At 38.3% G+C, this 25,463-nt stretch overlaps 1 protein-coding gene across 6 annotated transcripts in view; it reads right to left on the bottom strand.

Moving 5' to 3' along the window:
* Window positions 1-25,463, bottom strand: part of AKT3 (AKT serine/threonine kinase 3) — a 305,967-nt gene that overhangs the window by 133,217 nt on the left and 147,287 nt on the right. For 4 of the 6 annotated variants that reach the window (XM_078440960.2, XM_078440956.2, XM_078440957.2 and 1 more), the window contains one exon: window positions 11,948-12,059. In XM_078440960.2, the coding sequence (XP_078297086.1) occupies window positions 11,948-12,059 (112 nt within the window). Of the gene's footprint in view, window positions 1-11,947; window positions 12,060-19,687; window positions 19,819-20,813; window positions 20,929-25,463 lie in introns of those variants that run through there. The other 2 variants (XM_078440958.2, XM_078440959.2) reach the window with 2 other exon arrangements.

Raw genomic sequence — 25,463 nt, 5'->3', positions numbered from 1 at the left:
TGGAATCACAGTATTGTGGCCTCGTAGAATGAATTTGTAAGTAATCTTACTCTTCATTTGTTTGGAATGGTTTGAAAAGAACAGGTATTAACTCTTCTTTAAATGTTTGATAGAATTTACCTGTGAAGCCATCTGGTCCTGGACTTCTGCTTGTTAGGAGTTTCTTGATTATTGATTCAATTCTATTACTAATTAGTCTGTTAAGATTTTCTACTCTTCCTGTGTCAGTCTTGGAAGAGTCTGTTTCTAGGAATTTATCCATTTCTTCTAGGCTGCCCAATTTGTTGGTACATAATTTTTCATAGTAGTTGCTTTTAATTCTATTTCTGTGCTGCTGGCTGTGACTTCTGTTTCATTTCTGATTTTGAGTCCGGTCTTTCTTTTTTTTTTTTTTTTTCCTTTTTAAAGTCCGACTAAAGGTTTGTCAATTTGTTTTGCTTTTCAACCAACCAGCTCTTAGTTTCACTGAATCTTTTCTATTGTTTTTTAAGTCCCTATTTTATTTATTTCCACCCTGGTATTTATTTCCTTCCCTCTATTAACATTGGGCTTTGTTGGTTCTTCTTTTTCTAGTTCCTTTAGGAGTAAGGTTAGATTGCTTATTTGAGATTTTTCTTATTTCTGGTTGTTGTTGTTTTTAGGGAGGACTGTATCATTGTAAACTTGCCTCTTATAACTGCCTTTGCTGGACAGCAAAACTTTTGAATTGCTGTGTTTCATTTTCATCTACTTTTTTTATTTCCTCTGTGATTTCTTCAAAGACCCATTGGTTATTTAGTAGCATGTTGTTTAGACTCCACATGTTTCTGGTTTTTTTCCAGCTTTTTTCTTATAATTGATTTCTAGCTTCATATTGTTATGGTTGGGAAAGATGTTTAATATGATTTCAATCTTAAATGTATTAAAACTTGTTTTGTGGCTTAATATGTGATCTGTCCTGGAGAATGTTCCATGTGCACTTGAAAAGGATGTGTCTTCTGTTGTTTTTGGATGGAATGTTCTGTATATATGTTAGGTCCATCTGGTCTAATGTGCCATTCAAGCCACTGTTTCCTTCCTTATTGATTTTTTTTTTTTTTTTCTGGGTAATTTATCCACTGATGCAAGTTGGGTGTCAAAATAACCTCCTATTATTATATTACTGTCAATTTCTCCATTTATGTCTGTTAATTTGCTTAATATATTCAGATGCTTCTATGTTGGGTGCATAGAAATTTACAACTATTATATCCTCTTGTTGGATTGATCCCTTTATCATTATGTAATGCCCATCTATGCCTCTTTTAAAGTCTTTGTCTTAGCCTATTTTGTCTGATAGGAGTATTGTTACCTACCCCAGCTTTTTTTTTCCCCCCACTTCCATTTGCAAAGCATACATTTTCCAGCCCTTTACTTTCAGTCTGTAAATGTCTTAAGGTCTGAAGTGAGTCTTTTGTAGACATTTGGATGGGTCTTATTTTGTTTCTTCCCCATTCAGTCACCCTTTACCTTTTGACTGCAACACTGAGTCCGCTTACGTGAAAAGTAATTATTGATAGGTATGTACTTATTGTCATCTGTTGGCATATAACAACTGGCATGTATAACCGTTTTCTGGTTGTTTTGAAGTTTTTCTTGGCTCCTTTCTTCTTCTTTTGCTCTCTTCCCTTATGATTTTATGGACTTCCTTTAGTGCTACGCTTGCATTCCTTTCTCTTTAGGTTTTGTGTATCTACTATAGGTTTTTGATTTGTGGTTCATATGAAGTTGATAATATAATAATACTTTGCAGTCTCCTTTAAGCTGATGTTCGATTAACTTTAACACATTCTAAAAGCACCACAGGTTTACTACAACTCTCCACAGTTTATGTATTTGACTTCGTATCTTACATCTTTATTTTGTGTATCCATTAATTATTGTAGATGTAACTGGTTTTACTACTTTCATCTCTTAATCTCCATACTAACTTTATTTTTCTTAAATTTTTTACGTTTATTCATTTTTGAGAGACAGAGACAGAGGGCAAGTGGGGGAGGGGCAGAGAGTGAGGGAGACACAGAATCTGAAGCAGACTCCAGGCTCTGAGCTGTCCGCACAGAGCCCAACGTGGGGCTCGAACTCACGGACTGTGAGACATGACCTGAGCTGAAGTCGGACGCTTTACCGACTGAGCCACCCAGGCGCCCCAATACTAACTTTATATGTGATTGATCTACTACCTTTACCATGTTTGCTTTCACAGTAAAACTTTTCTTTAATCATTTTCTTAGTTCTCATTATCATCTTTCTTTTCTTCTGAAAAAGTCCCTTTAACATTTCTTATAGGGCCAGTTCAGTTGTGATGAACTCTACTTTCATTTGCCTGGGAAACTCTTTATCTTTCCTTCCACTGTGAATGATAACCTTGCTGGGTATTCTTGGTTGTAGGTTTCTTTCTTTCATCACTTAGATTGTTATCATGCCACTCCCTTCTGGCCTGCAAAGTTTCTGCTGAAAAATCAGCTGACAGCCTTACGGCATTTCCTTTTTATATAGCTTGTTGCTTTTCTCTTTGCTGCTTTTTAAGGTTTATTTTTTTATATCTCACTTTTGACATTTTAATTGCTATGTGTCTTGGTGTGGATCTCTGGGTTTATCTTGTTCAGGACCCTCTGAGCTTCCTGGACTTGGCAGTCTGCTTCCTTCTCTAGGTTAGGGAAGTTTTCAACTATGACTTCTTCAAAGTAGTTCCCCCCCCCCCCTTTTTCTCTTTTTTCTTTTTTGAGAAGCCTATAATGCAAATGTTACTAAGTTTGATGTTGCCCCAGAAGTTCCTTACCTATGTTCATATTTTAAAAAAATTTTTTATGTTTATTTATTTTTGAGAGAGAGAGAATGTGTGTGTGCCCAAGTGGGGGGAGGGGTAGAGAGAGGGAGACACAGAATATGAAACAGGTTCCAGTCTCCAAGCTGTCAGCACAGAGCCGACGCAGGGCTCAAACTCATGAACCATGAGATCATGACCTGAGCCGAAGTCGGACGCTTAACCAACCGAGCCCCCAAGCGCCCCCCTACATTCATGTTTTTAGATTCTTTTTACTTTTTGCCGTCCAGCTTGGGTGTCTTCCACAATGCTGTCTTTCAGAGTAGACTGAAATCAGACTGCTGCTGATTCCCTCTGAGGGATTCCTGCTGGGTGTGGAGGGGCAGGAGTGGCTTTGGAGGGGTACCTGACAGAGCAGGTCCATAGGGCAGGTGCTACAGTGCTAGCGAGGTAGAAGGAGAAGATCAGAACTGGTGCCTGCCAGCATAGACCAACTATACTGAAAGAGGTCAGAAAAATGGCACCTACCAGTTCTTCCATTCCCAGAGAATATTCCTGCAGATCCCTCAGCCTCCAGCAAAACCCTACAATTGGTCAATAAATCTCCTTCATGTATAGCCCAGAAGCTTTCAAACTACTGCCTCTGAACTGGGTCTCAGAGCAAGTGATACTGTGCACCCTTTAAGGACAGCGTCTGTTTATCTATAGTCCTCCAACTTTCCTGGAGTTAAGACCCATTAATTTTCAAAGCTCTTGAATTAAGCCCCACTGATTTTCAACAACAGAGGCTATGGACGCTTGCCTTCCCAGTGCAAATCCTCAGGGCTTGGGGTGTCCAATCTATGTCCTCCCAGAGGGCCTCAGCACCTTGATAGCCCTCCTGCTTGTGGGTCAGTGTGCCTGGGGTTTGGTTCCCAACTTTGTCTCCATAACTCCTACTCTTTTCTAGGTGGTTTTTAAAATATAGCTCTAGCCGTGAAGAGTTGCCCTGCTAGTCTTCAGGTTTTTCTCAAAGTGAGTTGTACTACACCTAACTGCAACACTGGTGTGTCCATGAGAAGAGGTGTTCTCAGGATATCCCTACTCTGCCATCTTCCTTAAATGAAATCGGTTGAATTGTTTTCTTAGGATGTTTCTCTCTTTGGCAACATTCTTCACTTTCTTCAGACCTCTTGTGAGTTACCTAATCTTCATGCTATTGTGGAGGGTTTTTTTTTTTTAAGTTTAATTTTCTAATTTTTCTTGGTAGCACTTACAAATAAAGTTGGTTTTTGTATGTTGACCTTGTACCCTGAAACCTTACTAAGTTGATGTATCAGTTCTAATATCTTTTATTTTTCTGGATTTTTTATACATGTGAACATGTCTACAAATAAGGACAGTTTTACTTCTTCCTTTCCAATCTATTTGCCTTTTACTTATTCTTCTTGCCTTATAATACTCTGTATCAGACCATCATTACAATGTTAAATAAAAGTGGTGAGAGAAGACATTCTTTTTTTTTTTAACGTTCATTCATTTTTGAGAGACAGAGACAGAGCATGAGCGGAGGAGGAACAGAGAGAATGGGAGACACAGAATCTGAAGCAGGCTCCAGGCTCTGAGCTGTCAGCACAGAGCCTGATGTGGGGCTCGAACTCACTGACCACAAGGCAGGACCTGAGCTCAAGTCCGATGTTCAACCGACTGAGCCACCCAGGTGCCCCAAGAGAAGACATTCTTAATGTGTGCCTGATCTTAGAGAGAAAGCAAAGAAGCTTTTACCTTTGAGTATTATACAAGCTTTTGATAGACAGATAAGGTTTTGATAGATAGCCTTAATGAGGTTGAGTAAGTTCCCTTCTATTCCTTGTCAGCTGAGTGTTTTAGTTATAAAAGGATATTGAATTCTGGCAAATACTTTTTCTATATCTGTTCAATGACCATGTAGTTTTTCTACTTTATCCCACTAATATAGTGAATTTAGTTGAATGCCTTCAGAAAATGCAACTGAGCTCTTGGATAAACTCTATTTGGCCACAATGTATTATTCTTTTTCTGTATTTTTTGAATTTGACTTATCAAAAATTTGTTAAGAAATTTTGCGTTGATGTTCACAGGTATATTAGACTATAGTTCTACCTTCTTATGCCTTTGCCTGGTTTTTGAAATAAGGGTGACCTTACAAAATAAGTTGGAAAATGTTCCCTTCTCCACTATTTTCTGAAATAGATTGTGTAGGACTGGTAATAAATATTTCTTTAAATATTTGATAGAACTCACCAGGGAACCATCTGGACTTGGGAGTTTTCTTTGAGGTAAGGATTTTAAGTTATTAACCTCAATTCTGTTCATGGATATTGGCTATTCAGGTTTTCTAATGTTTTCTTGGATTGATATTGGTAATTTGTGTCTTCCTTCTCTCTTTTTTTTTTTTAAGCAATTTTCCAAGATGTTTCTAATTCTTTGGTTTATTGATTTTTATTTTTGTTTTCTATTTCATTGATTTCTGACCTCTACTGTTTCCTCCTTGATGTTTATTTTGGGTTTATTTTTCTAGTTTCCTAAAAAGGAAGCTTAGGTTATTGGCTTAACTTTGTTCTTTCCAAATAATAGGCATTTAATGGTTATAAATTTCCCTCTAAGCACTCACTTAGCTACATCCCACAAATTTGTATATGCTTTGCTTTCACAGTTATTCATCTAAAAACAATTTTCTGGGGCTCCTGGGTGCCTCAGTCGGTTTAGTGTCTGACTTTGGCTCAGGTCTTGATCTCACCATTCATGAATTCAAGCCCCGCATCAGGTTCTGTGCGACAGCTCAGAGCCTGGAGCCTGCCTCAGATTCTGTGTCTCCCTTTCTCTTGGCTCCTCCCCTGCTTGCACTCTCTCTTTCTCTCTCTCTCTCTCTCAAAAACAAATAAACATAAAAAATAAATAAAACAAAACAAAAAACCCCCACAAGTTTCTAATGGCTCCTATGAATTTTGTTTTTGACCCAATGATTTTTAAGAGGTATAATCCATTTTCAACTTAGCTACATCTTTTTTTTAAAGTTTATTTATTTTGACGGGGCACCTGGGTGGCTCAGTCAGTTGAGTGACTTCAGCTCAGGTCACGATCTCACAGCTCGTGAGTTCGAGCCCCATGTCGGGCTCTGCGCTGACAACTCGGAGCCTGGAGCCTGCTTTGGATTCTGTGTCTCCCTCTCACTCTGCCCCTAAGCCACTCGCATTCTGGCTCTGTCTCTCTCTCAAAATAAATAAACTTAAAATTTTTTTTTAATGTTTATTTATTTTGAGAGAGAGGGAGAGCACACATGCATTGGCAGAGAGAGAGAGGAAAAGAGAGAATCCCAAGCAGGCTCCACACCATTAGTGCAAAGTCTGACATGGGGCTTGAACCTATGAACTGTGAGATCATGACCAGAGCTGAAATCAAGAATCAGATACTCAACCGACTGAATCACTCAGGTGCCCTTATTTTCTTTTTTTTTTTTTTTTTTTTTTTAACATTTTTAATTTATTTTTGGGACAGAGAGAGACAGAGCATGAACGGGGGAGGGGCAGAGAGAGAGGGAGACACAGAATCGGAAACAGGCTCCAGGCTCCGAGCCATCAGCCCAGAGCCTGACGCGGGGCTCGAACTCACGGACCGCGAGATCGTGACCTGGCTGAAGTCGGACACTTAACCAACTGCGCCACCCAGGCGCCCCTGGGTGCCCTTATTTTCAACGTACCTCTTCTTTATACTTAAATTTTATTTCTTATAGATAGTACATAAGTGGTCCTCATATTTTTAATTCTGAAACTCTCTGCCTTTAACTACTGTGTTTAACCCATTGATATTTAATGCAATTATTTATATGATTACACGCAGTCTACCATTTTACTTTTTTTACACTTCTCCTTTCTTTTTCCCCTGTCTGTTTTTGTTTCATTAAATGTTTTCACAATTCTATTTCAATTTTCCCATTGGCTTTTCAGCCATTTTTTAAATATTATTTTTATATATAGCATTAACTTCACACAGTCAACCTACATAATATACTCTGGATTAATTTTTTATGATGCTATTTCTCCTCATATTAGCATTGTAGTCATCAGATGCTTGCTTTCCTTTTAGCAATTATTCTTGAAATTATAACATTCATCCTCAACTTAGCAAAATCTAATATAACATGTCCACACTACTATGTCTTCTTAGAAAATGCAGTGACATCATAAGACATTAACCCCATTTTCCCCTCAACCTCAATTTGTATGTTTTTACTTCAGATTTTTTTATTCTTTACACAATTAAACCACAAAATATTATTATTCATAAGATCAATATTCATTTGGTTTTATCAATTTATTTACCTTTTTTTTTTTTTCATTCCTTTCTGTATCTCTTCTCCCATCCAGGATTATTTTTATTGTGTGTGAAGAATACCCTATTAGTATTTCCTTTTCTGCAAGTCTGCTGGTGAGAAATTCTATCAATTCTTGACTGAACTTACTAAAATATTTAATTGAAACATTTCCATCTTACTTTCATTCTTGGAACATATTTTTGCTCATTACCACTTATTTTCATTTAGCACTTTGAGAATATCGTTCCATTATCTCCAATTATCATTCTATCCCATATATTCCATGTCAAGTATTTCTACTTCTATCACCTTTTAGTCTAACTGATGCTCCTTTGAAGGCAAATTATCTTTTTTCTCTATCTGCTTTGAGAATTTTCTCATTGTCTTTGTTTTTAAAAGTCTAATGGGACTAAGTGGGTTTTCTCTGTATTTGTTCCTGCATGGGCTTTATAGAACTTCCTCAATATGTGGTTTGGTATCTTTAGCCATTTTAGAAATTTTTCAGCAACTATCTCTTCAAATACTTTGTGCCCCATTCTTACTCTTTTTCGAGACTCTAATTACGTAAACGTTAATACCTTTTCACTGGATTCCTTTCATCTTACATTCCACTCTGACTTATTTTTATTCTCTATCCTTATTGCTTCATGTTTCATTCTGGATATTCTGTTATAACCTAGGTATGAGTTCCTAATTTTCCCTAATGTTAGGCCTAATCCACTGCTGAAACCATCTACCAGCACAAAGAATTTTAAATATCTTATTTTTCAATTTTAGAATTCCCATTTTATTCTTTTTTATATCTTCTAGCTCTCTGAATTTCCCAGCCTTAACTTTTATTTCCTTGAAAATACTAATACAGAGTTCTTTTAATTTCTGTCTGATAACTCCATTATCTAGAGTGCTTATGAATCTGATTCAGTTGTCTGTTTTGTCTCTGTGGTTTGTGAATCTTTGAATCCTTGTTTATTTTTTTAATGCATATCGAACAACGTACATTGAAATTGTAAATAGTTTAAGATTGGTTATATTTGCTTTTAACAGGCTCCTAGGAGACTAGCAAAAGTGGATCATGTTAACCAAATTTAAGACCTGAAATAATTTAAAGCTAGATTTCAGTCTTTAAAAGATAAGTTTAAATCCAGTTTATCCTTTCTTCTTAGTGCCAACCTAAAAGGTATTGATGTACCATGACCCCTCTTTGGTAGGCCCTGGATTCCAGAATGTGACTCCTAGATCTGACAGCTACTCCACATGTTAACAAATCAGACAGTTCTAGAATTGGCAGGGATCCCAAGTAAAACAGTGGGCTCATCTCTCTAGGTTTCACTCTTCCATAAAGTTTTGATCCCATAATTCTTCACAGCCAAATTGGCTCTTGTATGCCTTTTTTTGTTTGTTTTAAACCATTTTGTCCACCTTTTCTAGGAGTTCTTAGGTGGACTACTGACCTAAATTACCTTATTCACCATAACTAAAATATATATGTATGCTCTACAAAACAGTATTGGGTCCAAATATCACACTAATGAAAGAAAGCACGCAATCTTCTTATTACTAAGTACCAGGAAATGTACTTAATTTGGGAAACAGAATGCAGACCCCGATGAAGCAAGTAAACTTATCTTTTTAATTTAATTTAAAAGAATATACTACTTATATGAAAACTAATTTTCACAAGCTGATTATTTACTTAAAAATAAACATTTAATTAAAACATCTAATACATGTATGTGACTAAAGCCATGGTGTAATATGAACTTAGGGTCATGGGGAAACCTTGGCATTGTGAAGAAGTATAAGAAAGCATTATAGGTAAAATGATAACAAGTATGCACTAAGAACAGTGGTGTTCTAAGGCAAACAATGTTAAGTTTTGAGTGGGGACAGAGGAGAGGAGTGATTTGTAAGCAGAGATGTACAAGATGAGCTGGTACAGAAAGAAACAAGCAAGGGAAGGTATTTCTGACACAGGGGCAAAAGAGCCAGGAAGAGCCATAGGCAACGTGAGAGTCCACTATGGAATCAGTAGTTGGGAAACTATAAGTATAGCTCACCACAGCTGAAACACGTGCGCACATAAACCTGTGGGCATGAGTGCAATAGGGCCATCATGGTGATAAAGAAAGTGATTAGCTCTAAGAAAGGAAAATAGCCTGGGTCTGTAAAGTGGATGTTCCAGTATGACAAAATAAACTATATACGAAAAATCATATTTAAAGTAAGTAATTTGAAATGCATTCATTAAAACCAGAGAAAAAAATAAATGTATCTGCTATCATGAAGACTATTAAATACTGTTTAAAAACAAAATAACAGGGGCACCTGGGTGGCTCAGTTAGTTAAGCGTCCAACTTCGGCTCAGGTCACGACCTCATGGTTCATGAGTTCAAGCCTCGCGTCAGGCTCTGTGCTGACAGCTCGGAGCCTGGAGCCTGCTTCAAATTCTGTGTCTCCCTCTCTCTCTACCCCTCCCCCACTCATGCTCAGTCTCTTTCGGTCTCTCAGAAATGAATAAACATTAAAAAAAAATTTTAATATAATAAATAGAATAAAAACAAAAAAAATAATTGTCCTATCAGAAAGGAAGAGACAAAATTACTATTTATCTGCAGATGCTATGCCTACAAAAACTAAGAACATTTTGGGGGAAAAAAAAATAATGGAATAATAATGGAAGTCTTGCTTTACTATATGTTTCCTTTTCCATGAAATTGTTTTTCCTAATTTTCTTACTTCTACTTATGGCTTTTTCTTTCCATTAGAAGTTAAAAATTTTCTAGGGCTTCTCTAATTAAAACCATGTGGTCTTAGTGCTGGAATGACAGAAATCAAAGGCCGGGGGGGGGGGGGGCGGAACCTAAAAATACAAATATTTATGTACATGTGCCATCCATAATGAGTGAGGACAGAATGGATTATTCAATGAAAAGAAATGGACAAAAGAACAGAGCTGAGACAGTGGTCTCATCCTTTGGAAAAAAAATAGATTTCAAATTTCCATCATTCAATAAAACAAATAGACTTTTTTTTTTTTTTTTTTTACATAGATTAGAGATACATATTTCATTTACAGCAAGGATGGATTTTAGACTGGCAGACAGAACACAGAAAATATATAGCTTTCCTAGTTCTCACTACATCTTTCTAAGTCTTCATTAACATTAAAGTCGTATAAAATCTCCAGACACCAGATTCTAGATGAATATAGAAAAACACACTCCAATGGTAAATCTAAATATGCTGTTTTTCATTTTTACTAAAACTGCCTTCTAGTCATAAATGCAAATAAAAACTGATTGTTCAGAAAAGTAGTGTGATATAATTGCAGGAACTATTTTGAAGTCTTAAGATATGGCATAAATCCAGCTTTGCAAAAACATAAATGGCAAAATTAATCATGCTTCAATGGGATGTTATAAATCCACTAAGAATCATATTTTCAAAGAATGTACAGTGACATGGGAAAAGTTCCATTCATTCAGCCAGTCAACAAATACTATGTCGGATCCTGGACTGTGTTATAAAGATAGAATGTTGAGCAAGGAAGATACAATCCTTGCTAGTCAAGAATCTCACAGTCCAGTGAGAAAAGCAAACAGAGATTACAGTGGTGATACACCAGACATAAAAGCTGTAGGGAGATACATAGTATATAGAAGGGGGGCCTGGCTCATCTACAAGACTCAGAGGTTTTGTAGAAAATATGATATTTTAAGCTCAGATCTGGCAGATAAATAGGTATTAGCCCAGCCATGGTTATGAGTGGAAGCATAAGCAAACTGAGGACTTAGCATCTAGAAATGCCCAAGGAAGACAGGGTAGACAGGGGAAAAAAGACATCTCAAATTGTATGTACACTCAAGACCTAAATACATCTGCACAGAGTAAGACTGGAAGTGTAGGAAAGAATTATCTATCCTTAACTGGGATCATAAAATTACGAGTGATTTCTAGTCTGTTTTCATTTTTCTTTCTTTTCTAAAGTAATCACATATTAACATTCACTGTTCATTGATCAAAAGGGTATTATTAAAATAATACTTTACTGTTTACTAGGTCTTGAGGGGGGTTGTTTTTGGTTTTTGTTTTAAATCTTAGACAAGTCTCTTAAGACCTAATTTACTCATTTGGAAAATAGGGCTAACAACATTTAACTTCACAAAGTTGCTGATTTGGATCAACTATGATAATATCTGTGCAGGGAAATGATTCTGTGGTTGTGGTTGTTGGACCGAAGTCAGAACCAGAGCACAAAATAAGAGATTATGAAGACAGATTCGGGGGTGGGGGTGGGGGGGGCAGTGGTTGTAGAAATGCGTAGATCAGGAGGATGAAAATATGGCCCTGATGAAGTCGTCACTCTCCTCTTTAGCATGAGGACGGTCCACGCCAATCTATCCTGGTAGTTTTTTCTCGCGGAGCTTAGCCCCAATCTCATAATCCTTCTCAATGTCATACTCCAGGCCGCCACCAGCAAAACGTCACACTGCTTGAAACCTTTTGCTGTTACTAGCCTCAGAATTCCAAATATGAACACAGTTCTACCATTATTTAAGGGTAGTTTAGTTATAAAAATGTCTTAATTTATATTTTAGTTGGTGAATGTCCTGTGCTTTGCTAAGAAGCGTATCTCACAGCAGTTCTAGAGGCTTTGATTTAGGGTGTTGCAAGCCTGTTATTCATTATTTATACCAGAAACAGAATTATTAAGGGACTATTGGATTTTACAAATATGTTCACATATATTTACAAATGGTGAAGTCAGATACACATATATCTTTTTACCGATTGTTGCTTTTTCACAAAATAGGAAAAACATTTCTTACCTTTCCTCTGGAGTATCTACATGAAATGTTCTCTCTATAACAGTGGTCCACTGGAGACATCTGATAATAAATGTGTTTGGCTTTGGTCGTTCTGTTTTCATTAACTGGCATTCTAGAAATGACATAAAATGTCTCTTTGAATATACTTACATTTAAACCAGGAAGTAAAGATTTGAGAACTACAGAGTTCTACTCTATGCAACCTCTCAGCTTTCCAGGGCCCTCCATTCAGGGTTGCTCACAATCTGACCTCAGTATTTCCATTCCATCATCCATTCTGGCCACATGCTCTATTAACCAGCCAAACTGGACTACTTACTTTCCCCAAACACATCTTACTCTGTCCTGTATCTGTACCTTTTGTTCCAGCAGTTCCTATTATCTGGGGCGCTGGTGACTGATTTCACCCCTCCCCATATTGCAATCACTTACAGTTGAAAGGTCCAGATCCAATCCCACTCTTTGCAGGAAGCCTTTTATATCAACCTGGTCCTAAACCAAACATTCACCTCTCCATATTCTCATTACTTATTATCATATCCCTCATTTTTCACTCAGTATAGACTATCTTGTATTATTATTTATCATTTAAAAAGGTATCCTTATCCCCCTGGATTATAAGCTTTTTTACAGTATACACGACTTAAAAATCTTAGTAAGCACAGCCCATAGAGCCAGTTCATCAAAAGTGATAAATTAAGTCAGGGAATATCTCAGAAGATTTCAAAGAAGAGGAGGAGCATTCTGTAGTGGCTGAAAGTGTGGATTCTAACACCAGTATTCTTGGATTCAATTTCTTTTCCTACCATTAACTATGTAACCTGGGACAAGTTAATTAACCTTTCTGGTCTGTAAGTATCAAAGGGGAAACAAGTAACTACATCATAAAACTGGTGTGAGGATTAATAATAAATCAGTAGGATGCTGAGACTAGCATGTAACACATAATAAGTTGTCAATACATGTCAGTTATCATTATCAGGTGTATATACTGAGCAGGACTTTAAGGATACGCGGTAGTGGCCAACAAGACAGAATAGGGTAGGGTTGTTTTACTGACACTGCTCTTTTGAAAGAAACAATTTCCCTGCAGCTGACAAAGTCAACTGTGTTTTCTCAGTGTTTATCTATTCTGCGGTCCCTCCATCACTAGCAACTATCGACCTCTGTCTCTCTTTATAGAACTCAAGTCATTGAGCACATTGGACCAGTTCCTTGTTGACTCTTTGACCTAAAAAGATCATTCACCGAAGGGTCTCCACTTAGTTTTCTTCTCGTGTCTAATAAGATTTCACAGTTTCAGCCATCATCTCTTGGTTTACCGATCTAAAACTCCACACTTCTTTCCATCTTGGATCTGTATTTCGTGATACCCATGATTAACTATACAGTGGCTCAATCTACCTGGCTGAATTACTGGTATGACACCTAACACCTACTATCTTTTCCCCTGATTCTGTTCCTCCTCCTGGCTTTCCTAATTTTTCCACCATCCAGACTCAAATCATGGGGTGCTCCTCTTTGATACTGGTAGTATTTGCCAGGACATGACTTTTCCAGCAATGCAGTCCTACTTCAGACTCTCACTGCCAAATGCCTACACCTCCCAGGTGCCATAAAACCAGCTCTTCCTACTCAGAAATGTGGAAGGGCTAGATCCATTACTGAAGGCTAGAAACTGTATTCTAAAAGACATCAGAACTTGGCAACTGTCACAATGAGCACAGGGTGAATCACTGCTTTGTACACCTGAAACTAGTATTTCACTAACCGGAATTTAAATAAAAACTTAAAAAAAAAAAAAAAAAAAAGACATCTGAACTCATCCAAAAGTGAGCTGATTGCTCCTACCTTTGCCCCTCCCCCCTCCGCCACCCTCCGCTCTAGCTCTCTCCATCTCAGATGATGGCACCTCCATCCCCTTAAGTGCTCAGGTCAAAAGCCCTGGCACCACCGTTAACTCCTCCTCTCTTCTCATATCTCATCCTGGAAAGCCTGTTGGCTCTGCTTTCCAAATGTATCTAGGATCATTTCTCTCCTCTCCCACTGTCTGGGAACAACCCATCATTATCTTTCACGTGAACACGCCCAGAACTCGAGTAGCTCTCTCTGCCCCTCACTGTAGTCTGCTCTCAACATGAGTGGCCAGAGATCTTAACATGATCGCCTGCAAGAATACATTCTGCAATGCTTCTGATTCACTAAGAATAGAAGACAAAGGCCTTGAAATGATCAACAAGGGTCCTACATGATCTGGGCCTCCCACCCACCCAGCTTAAGTTTCTGACCTCCCAACCTAGTCAGTATTCCCTTCTAGGCCACCCTGGCCTTGGTGCACTTCCTCAGATAGGCGCTACACCCTCTCTCCTAGCCTTGTGTCTAGATGTGCTCTCTGCCTGGCATTCTGTCCCCTCACACAGCCCACGGCCGACCAAGTCTCAGATCAGATCTCACCTACACGCGACCATGCTGCTGAAATTCTGTGATCTGCACCCTTGACCCAGGCCTCCCCAACCCCTCTTACCTGCTCTACTTTTTTATTTCACATACGTTATCACCCTCAAACATATGAAATGGCTTAGTATCTTTTTTGCTTATTGTCTATCTCCCCAACAAGAATGTAAGCTGCACTGATAAGATTCTTAGCACCTAGAACTGTGCCCATCTGTGCCTAAACACTATTTTTCCCCAAAGCAGACACTTACCAAATATTGTCCAAGTTGGATGAATTCTGATAGGAGTACCTAACAAGAAGGTAGTTTTGATGATATAAGAGGAGTAAATTTCTGGAGCAACTTCCTTATGCAGATAAGAAGAGAGGATTTGCTAGACAAGCAGAGGGCTGGCTCTAGTCAGGAGTATAGACCATTTAGTGAGAGAACAAGACACTAAGAGCCCCAAAGCAATCAAGGGTATACATGCAAGTAGGAGCTAGTAGAGAGGATTTTCATATTACTTCTATTTTTTTTCCCCCAGTGAACTGGGATATAAAGCCATCTTTAAGAATCAGGTTGAGGGGTGCCTGGGTGGCTCAGTTGGTTAAGCATCTGACTTCGGCTCAGGTCATGATCCCGCAGTCCATGAGTTCAAGCCCTGCATCAGGCTCTGTGCTGACAGCTCAGAGCCTGGAGCCTGTTTCAGATTCTGTGTCTCCCTCTCTCTCTCTGCCCCTCCCCTGCTCACGCTCTGTCTCTCTGTCTCTGAGAAATGAATAAACCTTAAAAAAATTTTTTTTTTTAAGAATCAGGTTGGAAGAGGGTCGCCTGGGTGGCTCAGTCAGTTAAGCATCCAACTTCAGCTCAGGTCATGATCTCACAGCTCATGGGTTCCGGCCCCGCGTTGGGCTCTGTGCTGACAGCTCGGAGCCTGGAGCCTGCTTTGGATTCTGTGTCTCCCTCTATCTCTGCTCCTCCCCCACTCAAGCTCTCTCCCTCTCTTGCTCAAAAATAAACAAACATTTAAACAATGTATAAAAAGAGATTCAGGTTGGAAGAGGATGTGCTGGGGCTCTGAGAAGACAGAAGGTACATAAGAGCCCTCTAGGAGAATAGAAAAGCGAACAGACTAGGGAACTATAACACGACAGCGGGGCAGCATCAGGGACCCGTTGGAATTTCACAGTCAAGAATTCACATGGTTGCGTGTTTCCCCCAGATGTATTTATTCAGCTACATGGGTGTGGCTGGGGCATACAGAGGACTGGATTTCAGCAAAGCTGTAATTTAACCAAGTAAGTTTGGCAAAGCAAGAAGCAAAAGAGAGGAGTCACGGCACCCTGATTTAGGTAATCAACTGGTGAATTCAAAATGGGTAAGAAAAGTGAGAACCTGGTGGTGTGCAAAATAATGAAAAGGTGGTAGAATTAACAGATAGTAAAATCTGTTCTACAGTTAAATATTGTACAGCGATGTCACATACTTTTTGAAATATGAATGTTAAAAGCACCAAATACAGAATGTCAATTTATATTTTGTTTAAATCTGAAAGTTCTAAAATACTGTACTACAAATACTATAAATACTATATACTATACGTTTATACCTATAAAGCACAGACCCAACCTGATTCTCTGTGAAGACCACTGTTCTTCCCATTTCGTACTTCACAAAACTCCTATTAAGTTTCCAGTCAGTTTTTATACAGTTCAAGTGACACCCTAGTAGAGAAATTACTTAGAAGTTAGGAATTATGTGCAAACCTTCCCCATAACACCTAGGACGCAATAGCACGTAAGGGGACACAGGACATACCTCATGACTGAACAACTGACTGAGTGACTTTTAAAGTAATGAATAGACGACAGACACAAGATGGGCAGGCCTGACAGAAATACTCAAGGGTGAACTCTATGGACTGTATGAAGCAGAAACAGGAAGAACAGATAAGGGAAGTAAGAATGCCCAATCCAAGTTCACCTACACTTCAGTTTACTTAGGGTCACTCCTGTGGTGATGTTAAGATGACTAAGACAGCAGACTTTAAAATCAGAGTGTCAGAGGTGTCTGGGTGGCTCAGGTGGTTAAGCATCTGACTTCAGCTCAGGTCATGATCTCACAGTTTATGGGTCTGAACCCTGCGTCAGGCTCTGTGCTGACAGCTCAGAGCCTGGAGTCTGCTTCTGCTGTGTCTGTCTGTCTGTCTCTCTCTCTCTCTCAAAAATAAATAAAAACTTAAAAAAAAATTTAAATCAGAGTGTCAGACTCAAATCTAGCCTCTCTCACACCAGCAGTGCTGTGATGCCATGCAAAGCACACCTCCAAGCCCCCAGGTTCAGGAATTAAAGAAAGACTTTAAAGGAAGCATATTTTCAACACTATACCTAAGTGAAGTTTAAGGGATATACTTTTAAAAACTTCTCAGTGCTATAATTTAACAACCTACTTAAAATATTACATATGGGATTCTAAGTGATTATCAATTAACATAACTTACAAAAGTGATAAACAAGTGATTAATTACCATTCTCTAGCAGACCACTGGAAAGGAACTTCTTAGAAACGAATAAACTATTTGTATTTACATATAGGATGGTTTTGGAAAAATACTAAAATAATAACACAATGACCTAAGTAGTTATGCACAACTTGGCTATTTGGACTAAGCATGCTAAATATTCATGGCCTCAACGACCTATACCAATTCTGGGCCAGCCACTATGTAAGACTCTGGGCATAGTATAGTAACAAAAATGAGTCAAGAAACTCTCTACAACCTATAGCACACACCAAACTCTATTATTAATCATTCAACATCCAATTACAACACATGTAATTGTAAAGTAGTACTTCATTAATGGCTTAAAGGTTTCAATCAGGACCTTCTGAAGCCTAGCTGAACAAAAATGTTATTATGAACACGTAGTTTTTACTACTTTGTTTTTACAGAAACAAACCTATATTTTATATGTTTCAATATGAAATACTCTACAAATGAATCCTATTTCAAAATGATACAGTAAAAGAGATTGAGACAGTAAAAGAGAGAAGCAGTTACCAAAAGCTAGCTCAAGATATTCAATGGTACTCGGGTCAGTACAAGGGAAGAGGGCACTCTATCTCCGTATCGGGTTTATTGCTGCACAAAGATGTAGTCAAAGAGCTGAATCTGAATACAAAACCGTTGACACTGTCAATTACTATGTTTAAACAAACAAGTGAGCCTTGGGTTCTTTTATGTTAACCAAAATATGGAATCATGAACACATCCTACAGCTCCCTGTAAAATGAAAAGAAATACAGGAGTTTTCAGAATATGGTTCATGTCTGAAAACTCTCATTCTTAAAGGAGACTCTTATTCTTAAAGGGAATGGTGGCTGATAAGTAGATTAGCTAATACTTCTTCAGAAGAATATTTTCTTTTTAATTACGGAAAAGTTCCCAAATCAAGGTAGGCCACGTGAAAATTCTAAAATCAAAAGCAGAAGCTTTGAATAGCGATTCTAAAAAGCTATTAACCAAGTGATTAGCTATGATTTCTGGAGCTATTTAACACACAAGAAAAAAGCAAGTGTTCTCATATAAAATGCCAGGCAGCTAACTTTTATTATATCATAACGCATCATACTTTTCAGCAAAGCATTTGTTACACTGGTACTTAAATTAGGTATCCTAGTTAAATTCACCTGAGCAAATTAAACTGCAAGCTAAATTTCAAGTGTTCTGCTTATGTTTACATGTTCTGAACCACAGACACCCAAGTATATTTGAAGCTGTAATCACTTTGTAAACCTGGAAGCCAATTAGAGGGATTGTAACACGTCAAATCAAAAAATTACATACCAAAAAGAATCTTTTTTTATATCATCTGTTCAGAATTTATTAAAAGATTAGGTTTTATTTCAACCTCTATAACCCTTTAAATACTATTTTTTTAAATAAGTTCTACTAATAGGCAACATGAAAAACAAAGGCATAATAATAGATTCTATTTATAATGAAATGGCACAATGAAATAATGCTGTAAGTTATAATGACCATAAAGACGGTGTATTTTTGAGTCCTCAAATATAATACTATTATGTATATTCTTTTTTTAATTTTTTACGTTTATTTATTTTTGAGAGAGAGAGAGACACACAGAGCACAAGCAGGGGAAGAGAGAGAGGGAGAGAGAATCTGAAGCAGGTTCCAGGCCCCAAGTTGTCAGTACAGAGCCCAACATGGGGCTCGAACTCATGACCCATGAGATCGTGACCTGAGCCGAAGTTGGACGCTCAACTAATTGAACCACCCAGGCACCCCTAATTTTAAATGTACAATTCTATGGTGTTATGTACATATACAATGTTGTGTAGTCAAGCTGGTTTTTAACTCACTGATTTATTTACTTTCATTGTATAAATTATCTATGCTTACTGTAGAACAATTCATAAACAGATATAGGTAAAATGAAAAGAAAATTAACCAACATCCTACCACACAAGTATAACCACTGTTAAGGTTTTAATGTACATTCCTTCAGAACTTCTCTAAGCATTTTTTAAAAATAAAAATGAGATCACAACATGTAAGACATATTATGTAGGTGCTCTGCTCATTTAATATGTTGCAAATTTTTCATTTCAGTAAATGAAGGTCTATACCATCCTAATTTTTTAAAGCTTATTTATTTATTTTGAGAGAGACCATGCAAGTGTGAACAAGGGAGGGGCAGAGAAAGGAGAGAGAATCCCAAGCAGGTCCTGCACTGTCAATACAGAGCCTGATATGGGACTTGATCTCACGAACCATGAGATCATGATGATAGCCTTAATCAAGAGTCAGAGCTTAACCGACTGAGCCACCCAGGCACCCCTACATCATCCTATTTAACAATGGCACAGAAACCCATGATACTCAGCTATCACAGTGGGCAGCTTATTATGATAATATGCACAAAACAAACAGAAGTGGATTATTTAGATGTAAACAGGATAACATCTAACCATTTTAACACAGCCTGTTCTTGGGTACAGTGTTCAAATCTGAAAAATAATCATAAGTGCTAGTTCTGGATCAACTAAATAAGAAAAACTAACTTCTACTTAAAGTATGATGAAACTGGGATCTAATAATAAAATTGTAAAAGAATCTAACGAGAACGTATATTGGATTCCAAGTTCTCTAAGAGCAAGGCCCATGCTATTTCATTACCTATTACTGTGCCTAAACACAGCAGGTCTCATATGAATACATGTAATGAGAGAACAGATGACAAATTTTGTCATGTGACAAGTTAATGACACTTTGAGAAGCAATTACCAGAGAATATGCCAGAAGAAGGGACTCTCCACAGGTCGCACAGCCTCGTCTCTCTGCTCAGTGAATGTAGAACCAAAGTGGGGGTCATATAGAACCCAGAACTCTTCTAGACCAGCAGAGCCTTAATGTATTCTGTTAAACAAGCCAGCTGTTAAAGCTATTTTAGATGACAACTGGAAAAAACCCGAGTATGAATTTCTTCTTAGATATTATTAAAGAGCTCTAAATTGATAAAATTTCTAAATTAATAAAATCCACCTAATAAAGGTAGACAGTGATACTGTAACTATGTGGGAAAATTCCTTATTGTTTACATAGAATTCAGGGATAAATGTCATAATACCTGAGTTTACATGAAATATTTCAACAAAATGATAATGTAAGTCTGATAAAACACTAACTGTTAAGTCTAGGTAACAGGTAGAGGAGAATTCATTAAGCTATTCTATTTTATCCGTACATGTGAAATTTCCCATCATCAAAAGTCAAAAACGGAAACCCCCTCCAAAATAATATTAGATTCTTTCCTCAAAGTACTGTATCCAAAACAAAAAACAAAACAAAAACCCCCAAAGGCTTAAATGGCTGACTGTGGAAAAGGAAATTATTTTTAAAATATAAAATATACATGAGACTATCTAAAATAAAGGCTCTTCTGGTTAATTAGACTCATCTAATGCAATTTAAACTTCAGAATATTTCATTGGGCATTTAAGTTTATAGGAATCACTGCTGGAATAATCGGTTTATTTCGTACCAACTCTAATTTACAACGTAAATGCCTCGTGCTTCTATTTGTGCCAACGGGACAGTTTCTAGTCCCACACGCTCATCACCGCATCGCCATTCGCACCAAGGGGCGTAAGCCATAAATACGCACCCACACCAACACGCGCGTGCACTGCGTGATGATCGCCCTGCCCTCACGGCCCATGACTCAAAACCACGAGCTATGGAACTGGCCTTCGTCGGTCGCCTTTCCCTAACCATCAGTAATGCTGCGGTTACCGTCTCTCCTAAAATCCCTCGTATCTCTTCCCTGTTCTTGTCCCATTTTTCTGCTGTATCTGATGCTATTGGCCCCCCTCCTGCAAGTCCCCTCCCCCCGCACCCCCAGGGCACTGACTTTCCCGGTTTTGCTTCCATCCCTCTGATGGCTCCAGGGTCTTCTTTCTCAGGGTCTCTTCCTCCGTTCCTCCGAACGGAGCTGCTCCCTTAGGCTCCATCCTATGTGTTCAACTGTGCTTTTGTGATCATTTTGTCCTTAGTAAGTTCATTCACTAAATGAGTATTTGTCGTGTGCCCACGGTGTGCCAGGCACCAAGCTAGGCCCTGGGGGTGGAGCGGCCAACAAAACAAAGTCCCTATTTTGGCATAAAGCTTCTGCTCCACTGAGTGGAGGCGTGGTCAAGCTATAACCAAGTAAAACAAGGAATTTATTAACCTAGTACTGCTTGTAAGTATTACGAAGAGAAATGAGGCAGGGCAACGAGTTAAAATGGCAGGCAGGCGGTACTACTTTAGAACGAAAGGGTAGGAAAGTCCTCCCACGGAAAGGAGGCTCCGGTGCAGCCGTCTGTGGGAGGAGTCTGTGGGAGGAGTCTGTGGGAGGAGGCTTCCGGTCGAAGGCACAGGAAGTGCACAGACCCGCAGCGGGAAGGGGCCCACAGATGTGTCGGAGAAACAGCAAGGAGTCCAGGGTGGCTGGAGTTCAGGAAATGGTAGGAAATGAGGTCAGGGGGATCTTCAGTGACCTGGGGAGGGCTGCGGATATAATCCTGGGGGAGCTCTCCGGTGGCTTTGCCTCAAATGTCACCTGATGTCTGAAGACTCTCAAACCTGAACCTTCCATATGGCAAAGCTGGCATTGCTTTTCTGAGGCCCTGTTATCATCCCATTCTCAACATACCTAAAAGCGTTTCATATTTTCTTTTATCGTCCGCACTGAAAATTACCACATTGACACAGTGTTTCTATTCAATTTATTTCTGTATCATTTTCCTAATCACGCAATAAACACACTCATCTTTGACTCTTCTGACCCATAGCTAAGCCACATTCATCTTAACAATTGTTTCAGAAACGTCTGTTTTCACTGCTCAACCAGACACTCATTACCAAAATCGGGATCCCTGAACTGGCCTCCCAGATGGTCTCCCTTCCCCCACCCTTCTCCCTGTCCAAGGTGTCCCAGTATGACTACAGGCCTGAGCAGTCTTCCTCAAACTCTTATTCTATAGACGATTCTCCTTCTCAAAAATATACAAGTCTCTGCAGGACAAAGCTCAACCCCACTAGTCACTCATAAGCAAGCCCAAATCCTTTTCAAATTTTATTCCTTACTATAAAAACAATAAGGGGCACCTGGGTAGCTCAGTTGGTTAAGCGTCGGACTTCCACTCAGGTCATGATCTCAGAGCTCGTGAGTTCGACAGCTCAGAGCCTAGAGCCTGCTTCGGATTCTATGTCTCCCTCTGTCTCTGCTCCTTGCCTGCTCACACTCTGTCTCTCTCTCTCAGAATTAAGTAAACATTAAAAAAAATAATAAAAACAAAATGAATACCCCACCCAAAAAAACTACTAGAATTCAGAACTGAATTTAGTAAAGTCACAGGATACAAAATTAATACACAGAAATCTGTTGCATTTCTACACACTAACAATGAAGCAGCAGAAAGAGAAATTAAGAAAAAAAATCACTTATAATTGCATCAAAAAGAATAAAATATCTAGGAATAAACTTAACTAACCAAGGAGGCTAGAGACCTGTACTCTGAAAACTAAAAAACATTGATGAAAGAAATTGAACATGGCACAAATAAACGAAAAAATATTCCATGCTCATGGATTGAAAGAACGAATGTTGGGGTGTCTGGGTGGTTCAGTCGGTTAAAGCGTCCGACTTCAGCTCAGATCATGATCTCACAGTTCGTGGGTTTGAGCCCCACGTCGGGCTTTGTGCTGACACCTCAGAGCCTGGAGCCTGTTTCAGATTCTGTGTCTCCCTCTCTCTCTCTCTGCCTTTCTCCTGCTCACACTCTGTCTCTCTCTGTCTCAAAAATAAATAAACATTTTTAAAAATTAAAGAAAAAAAAACAAATGTCATTAAAGTGTCCATACTACCCAAAGCAATCTATAGATTCAATGCAATCCCTATCAAAATATCAACAGCCATTTTCACAGAACTAGAAAAGAATAATCCTAAAATTTGTATGAAAATCAAAGGATCCAAATATCCAAAGCAATCTTGAAAAAGAAAAACTGGAGGTATCAAAACTCCAGATTTCAAGATATAATACAAAGCTATAGTAATCAAAACAGTATGGTACTGGCACAAAAACAGACACATGGATCAGTGGAATAGGACAGACAGCCCAGAAACAAACCCACACTTATTTCATCATTTTATCTATAACAAAGGATGCTGCAATATACAGTGGGGAAAAGGCAGTCTCTTCAACAACAGTGTTGGGAAAACTGGACAGCAATATGCAGAAGAACAAAACCCCACCATACACACAAACTCAAAATGGATTAAAGACCTAAATAATGTGGGACCTGAAGCCATTAAACTCCTAGAAGAAAACAAGCAGGAATTTCTCTGACATCAACCATAGAAACATTTTCTTCTACATTCTCAGATATGTCTTCTGAGGCCAGGGAGACAAAAGCAAAATTAAACTATTGGGACTACAACAAAATAAAAGCTTCTGCACAGCAAAGAAAACCAACACAACAAAAAGGAAACCTTCTGAATGGGAGAAGATATTTGCATATGACATATCCAATAAAGGGTTAATATCCAAACTATGTAAAGAACTTACACAACTCAACACCAAAAAACAAATAAACAAACAACAACAAAAACAAGTAATCTGATTACAAACCAAGCAGAAGGGCTGAATAAACAAAGCCAAAATAAACATGAAAAGATGTTCAACGTCACTCATCGTTCAGGGAATGCAAACCAAAACCACAATGAGACATCACCTTCTACCTGTCTGAAAGACTAGAATCAAAAAGACAAATAACAAATGTTGCTGGGCTTGCACGAAAAGTGAACCTTTATACAACACTGTTAGTAGGAAGAGAAATTGGTGGCAACCATTATGAAAAACTCTATGATGGTTCCTAAGAGTAAAAACTGAACTACCATATGATCTGGAAATCTCCCACCTGTTCATTGCAGCATTATTTACAGCAGCCAACGTATGGAAACAACCTAATTTCCCTATGATGGACAAATGGATGATGAAAATGTGATATTAAAAAAAAATACCCTGCAATTTCATGGATAACAATGGATCACATTTGAGGGTATTATGCGAAGTGAGACAAACCAGAGAAAGACAAACACTGTATGGTATCGCTTGTGGAGTGTGAAAAATTTAAAAGCTGATTGAAAACGACAAGGAGTACTTTCTCCTGATATATATGTATATCTTCATTGTCCCTTAAACATTCTCCGGTTCTTTTTTTCAGGTGTACAACACAGTGATTCAACAAGTGTATGTTATGCTGTGCTCACCACAAGTATAGCTGCCGTCTGTCACCTGACAATGCCGTTTCAATACCATTGATTATATTCCCTACGCTGTACCTTTTATTCCTGTGACTTATTCATTCTACCACTGGAAGCCTGCACCTCCCGCTCCCCCTCATCCACTCTGTCCATTCCCCACCCCCCTCCCCTCCAGCAACCATAAGTTTGTTTTCTGTATTCATGGGTCTCTTTCTGCTTTGTTTGTTTTTTAAAAAGCTCCCGGATTATTCTTAATTTCAGGATTTAATTCACACTGCTTCTGTCATGTGAAACACTTTCCTTCCCTTCTACCTAGATTCCAGTCGCTGAAAAGCTCTGATGATTCCAGCTCTTACTCTCTACTCTGGAAGATCTTCTGCACTTAACATTTACATTGCACATGCTGGGACTGATCACATACTGTTAGTTACAGACTGCTTCAAGTGTATCTTCTTAACTATACTGTAAGCTTCAGGGTACCTGGTACTTCTAATAGTTCTGTTTGATTCGTCACAGCCTGAATTCAAACAAACAAAAAGAGCTTCAGAAAACATTTCTGAATACAGGGTGCCTGGGTGGCTCAGTCAGTTAAGCATCCAACTCTTGGTTTCAGCTCAGGTCTTGATCTCACAGTTTGTGAGTTCGAGCCCCACGTCGGGCTCTGTGCTGACAGGGGTCTCTCTCCCTCTATCTCTGCTCCTCCACTGCTCTCTCTCTCTCAAAATAAATAAATAATCATTTTTTTTTAAATAGAAAATATTTCTGATGCAACAGAGTTTATCACAACTAGTTCTCTTTTTCTTATAAGATAATCTCAATATTTTAAAGTTCACATGCCTTGAGAAGCACAATTTACTTTATGATCCCCACCAATCTTACTTATTTCTTCAAAATCCATTTGTCCAGTTTACTCTATGTATACATATAAATAAATCTCAATGATGACATCAATTTGAAAAAACTAAAGCCTAATCAAATTCTTGATTGCACAGCCACGGCTCTAACAATTAAAAGCTAGTATCCTTTCCCTAGTAGAAAGCAGATTTATAGAATAGTTAAAGGGATTTTTTCCTTGGAGAACAACCAAAAGGTAGGCCTATCCATTCAGAGTAAAGCAGAGAACTATCAAAAAAAAAAAAAAATGAATTTTGGAAGATTATAAACCAACAAACCTATTAATTTCATTTAAACCATATGTAAAGATAACCAAAGAGTCATTATTACAATCTGACCGATCTAGAAAACACTAACTTC

The sequence above is a fragment of the Panthera onca genome, chromosome F1, assembly GCF_046562875.1.
Source record: "Panthera onca isolate mPanOnc1 chromosome F1, mPanOnc1 haplotype 2, whole genome shotgun sequence".
Taxonomy (NCBI): Eukaryota; Metazoa; Chordata; class Mammalia; order Carnivora; family Felidae; genus Panthera; species Panthera onca.
Note: the sequence above shows the minus strand (reverse complement) of the source record. Positions and strands in the feature narration are given on the sequence as shown.